Genomic DNA, 4,276 nt, shown 5'->3' on the forward strand with positions numbered 1-4,276 from the left:
TCACCTTATTTGATGGGGGCTCAATTATGATGTGGGAAGGTATTTCTTTAACAGCACGTACCGACTTAGTGGTGATAAATAATGGGAACCTTAATGCTGAGCGTTACAGTTTAGACATTTTAGAACATGTTGTGCCATATCCCCCTTTTATAGGTCCAAATTTTGACAAATGCGAGACAATGCATGACCACATACAACATGTCCGAAATTGTCTTGCTGACGTTGAGATTTATACAATGGCATGACCAGCTCGCCGTTCTGACTTTCGTCCATACACCATCCAACATATCTGGGATATTCTTGGGAGACGATTAAGGACCATCCTAACCTACCGAATAACTTAGAGGATGTGGTGCGTCTTTTAGCCAAAATTTTGGAGAAGTTGGACCAAAATGAAATTCGAACCCAGATTTTGACTATGAACAGAAGATGTCATTCGTAGTAGTTGAATTATAATTATTTTAGAAAAACAATATTTTTAAAGATTTTTTTTAACAACGATTATTTTTCCCTTTTTCAGAAAATATTAATAATAATCAGTTATTATTGGTTTGGTGCGTTAATTTCTTGGAACAGTGTATTTATGCTATTAAAAACAGATAGTGTGCTTTCCACTTTTCAGTAGCCTTTAATTAAAATTGAGTTTGGAAAGTCGCAAAGGGCAAAGGGCCGGAGTCGCGTGAGTTCAGGGTGCAAATGCATTAAGAAATGTATATCACCGGTGCCGCCGGCGTCGCCACTGTCCATAATTCAGTTAATATGTTTGGCGGAATTAAGGGTGGGAGGGTGACCTGCGACCTGCGAGTTAATGAAGTCATCAAAGCACGAACTCCTTTACGAGGCCGGGACTTCCATTACCGTCCGAGGACGACATGCCCGCCAGCCAAAGTGCATCCATCCATCTGTTGCGGCGTTGCCACCGACCCAGCACCCACGGGAATCGTTCCGGACCTTTTCTCCGCAGAACGGGTTGCATTACGCCGCATCCGGTGGGAACAAGGCGAGAGCGGTTAATGGGGAAGCGTCGAAAATTTTATTTAAGACGTAATATTAGGATATGGTCCCGCTGAAACTTGCCCTGGCTCTTACATTACCGGAACAGTACCTATGTGCAACACATAAAACTTGCTTAATAACTTATTCCTGGTCTTATCAATTAATACTGGCTGCGGAAAACTCCTGATATGTTTACAATAGGGTGTAATTTATCCGAAATTTTTTAACCAAATAAATAAATAATAAATCGATTTCTTAAATGGAGAAAACTTTGAAGAGCTTTTGTAGAGTAAGCTTTGTTACAAACTTTAACATTTTTTATCTCATTTTCTGTTGGTCTTTTATTAGAATTTTTTTAAGATATCGACTTATTATTTAGAAGTGTGTGGTTACAAAATTTCGGATAAGTTATGAAACACCCTGCATATTTATTTTCTTCATATGTTGTATTTTTTCGAGAAGATTCAGTAAGTGATATGGTTACAGCATTGTGGTATTGTCATCCATGATTTAAGTTTAATAGATTAGTGGTGAATTTCAATTAAATGCATGACAGGAATATTTATAGAAAAGTTGTTGGATAACTCAGAAAATTATTCTCATCATTATTTGTTCTGGTTTAGTAATATGAATACAAGGAGTGCCCTTTCTAATTATACATTTATTTTCTTCATATATTATATTTAATAAGTATTTCTTGGAGAATATGTAAGTGATACGGTTACATCGTTGTAGTATCGTCATCCATGATTTAAGTTTAATAGTTCAGTGGTGTTGTGAAAAATATTGAAAATCTGAGAAAAGTCAGAGGATGCCTCTGATTCTTACCAAAATCACCAATTATTTTGAACTATATTAGTATAAATTACAATTTAAAATATAAAATTAAATGTGTACTTTCATTAACCGAATTAATTTAAAATTTTTATTTGAATATGTTATTGTAAAATAAAATTTCATTTTTAGGTTTCCAGATGTTTGCAATACAAATTCATAGACAAATTTTGAAATATATAATTAAAAATGGTAATTATTATTTTATTGAATACATTGAATAATCTTTTAAATGAATAATTAAGTAAGTATTGTTTTGTAAAATATGATATACCTCAAACTAAATCAAATTTTAATAGAAATATAATTATTTATATTTAATTTAACCATTTCGTTTGGGATTATCGATCAAAATTCGAATTATGCATTTTTTCCCGTAAGAGTGGAAGAGAAAGAAATATGATTTTTGTTGTTTGAGAATCATTTCCATAGATTTACGCTGACGATTATTATATTCAGCTTTTAAATTATTATTATTTTAAAATTTCAACCAGGGAATTTGAAGTAATTATGGATATGTTTTACTAAGATTGTTGTACAAAACAACACTTACTTTATTATTCTTTAAACATATTATCTAATAAATGTATTAAATAAAATTTAAATTTACTTTTACAAACTCATATTTTAAAATTTAGCTATAAATTTGTTTTGCTGACAACTGAGAAGTTAAAAATTATATTTTAATATTTAATGTTATAATAATTTAAAATTATTTTGTTAATATCTTTGTCATTAATATGAATATAAATTAAAAAGTACAATATAATGAATTTCATAATTTAAAATATAGTTTTTATTAATTTAGTCCAAATTCATGGTAAATAAATTGAATGTTATTAAATTTGATTTAATTTAAAGAATATTGATATTATTAATATTTTACAAAACATCCTTACTTAATTATTCTTTAAAAAGCTTATCCAAATGTATTCAATAAAATACTAATTACCATTTTTAATTGTGTATTTTAAAATTTGACTACAAATTTGTATTGCAGACGACAGGGAGACCCAAGAATGAAATTTTATTTTGCAATAAAGTATTCAAAAAAAATTAATTTTGTCTAATGAAAATACACTTAAATTTAATTTAATCATTAAAAAATTTCTTATATATAAAATAAAAACAATAAATAATTTTTATTATATACAACTTATGGTTTTTATATTTATAATTATACACCACGAAAAGCATTTTACCCGTTTGATTTTTGAGAGAGATATCATGCGCAACAGAGACAGTAAAAATCTCTCTCTACAGGATAAACTGGAGACCTTTACTGTCTCTTACGAAATTCAGATGGATCAAACGTTTTTCGTACTGTATATTTTAATCATGATTCTCTCTTAGAAATTAATTTTTGTTGGTCAACAATGAACAAAACAATATATGCAATTTAACTAACAAATTCTGGCTAGAATATGAATATTTTTAAAATTTCATTTTTTCAGGATTTACGCATAAAAGTGCAGTATATAGGTTGAAAACTTTGTGTATCATCTAAAAATAACTTCAACTAGTTATTACGTTATGTTATTTGGTTATTTTAATTACCCAAACATATAGCTCGTAGTTGAGTATCAACTGACCAGCTCGTAAAGTCAAAGTTTTTTCTGTGTTAGTTGCAAATAGTAGCATGGCCTTCCTGTTCTTCACGTTCCACAAATACCAATTTGTTCTGAATAAAGCTTCTCTGACGGTACTGTTCTAAATTAAAAATAAATTAGCAGTAGTAATAACATTAAAAAATTATAAAGGATTCTTACGAAATCTATTAATATAATTCCACATAACGCATATAAATAGGCGACAGATAAAGATCCAATCAGAAAACAAACGCTGGCAATTGGATTATACAATCCTTCAAACTAATTAAAAAAATTTGTAAATAACTGATCTGATACTTTTTAGTATAGTTTTTAACTTACCAAAATTATTGTAAATACCAGAGACGTCATTAATGTAATAGCACCTATAAGATGAATTAAGATTATAAGTCTCTCGCTTGATGTATAATCCTGTATAAAGCTAAAATTACATTTATTCAATTAATTAGCAAATTTCATTTGAGATGATATACTAACTTAACAAGTTTGCTGTGATGTTGAGAAGTTCGGCAAATATCATAATAAACCTGAGATTGATATTGTTCGTTATCAATATGATTTGTACCTTTCACACTTTCTCCAATTCTACATATGTTGTCAACTAATAACATTAACTGTACTTGAAATGTTACACAAAAATATATTAGAAAACAAGAATAAGATGCAAGAATATATCCCAAAGTATAAATTATAAAAGCGTTAACATAGACCAAAATGAACGAAATAAAAATATGCAAATTCATTTTATCTATTACAATCATGTAGAAATGGGGTGTCTCCTTCAAATTTAAGTTGTTCGGCATTGGAGTGTACGAAACAGCAATTGTCAAAACTGT

The 4,276-nt window shown here is 29.2% G+C and overlaps 1 protein-coding gene across 1 annotated transcript; it reads right to left on the reverse strand.

Annotated features, from left to right (window-relative positions):
• Positions 1-2,837: 2,837 nt before the first annotated feature.
• Positions 2,838-3,963, reverse strand: LOC126264981 (uncharacterized). Its single transcript, XM_049964882.1, has 5 exons — positions 3,918-3,963; positions 3,762-3,861; positions 3,600-3,701; positions 3,388-3,540; positions 2,838-3,333 (listed from the first exon to the last, which is right to left on the reverse strand). The coding sequence occupies exons 2-5, from the start codon at positions 3,789-3,791 to the stop codon at positions 3,265-3,267; spliced, it is 354 nt and encodes a 117-aa protein (XP_049820839.1). The 5' UTR covers positions 3,792-3,861; positions 3,918-3,963; the 3' UTR covers positions 2,838-3,264.
• Between the last annotated feature and the right edge of the window lie 313 nt (positions 3,964-4,276).

The sequence above is a fragment of the Aethina tumida genome, chromosome 3 (genome assembly GCF_024364675.1).
Source record: "Aethina tumida isolate Nest 87 chromosome 3, icAetTumi1.1, whole genome shotgun sequence".
Classification (NCBI taxonomy): domain Eukaryota; kingdom Metazoa; phylum Arthropoda; class Insecta; order Coleoptera; family Nitidulidae; genus Aethina; species Aethina tumida.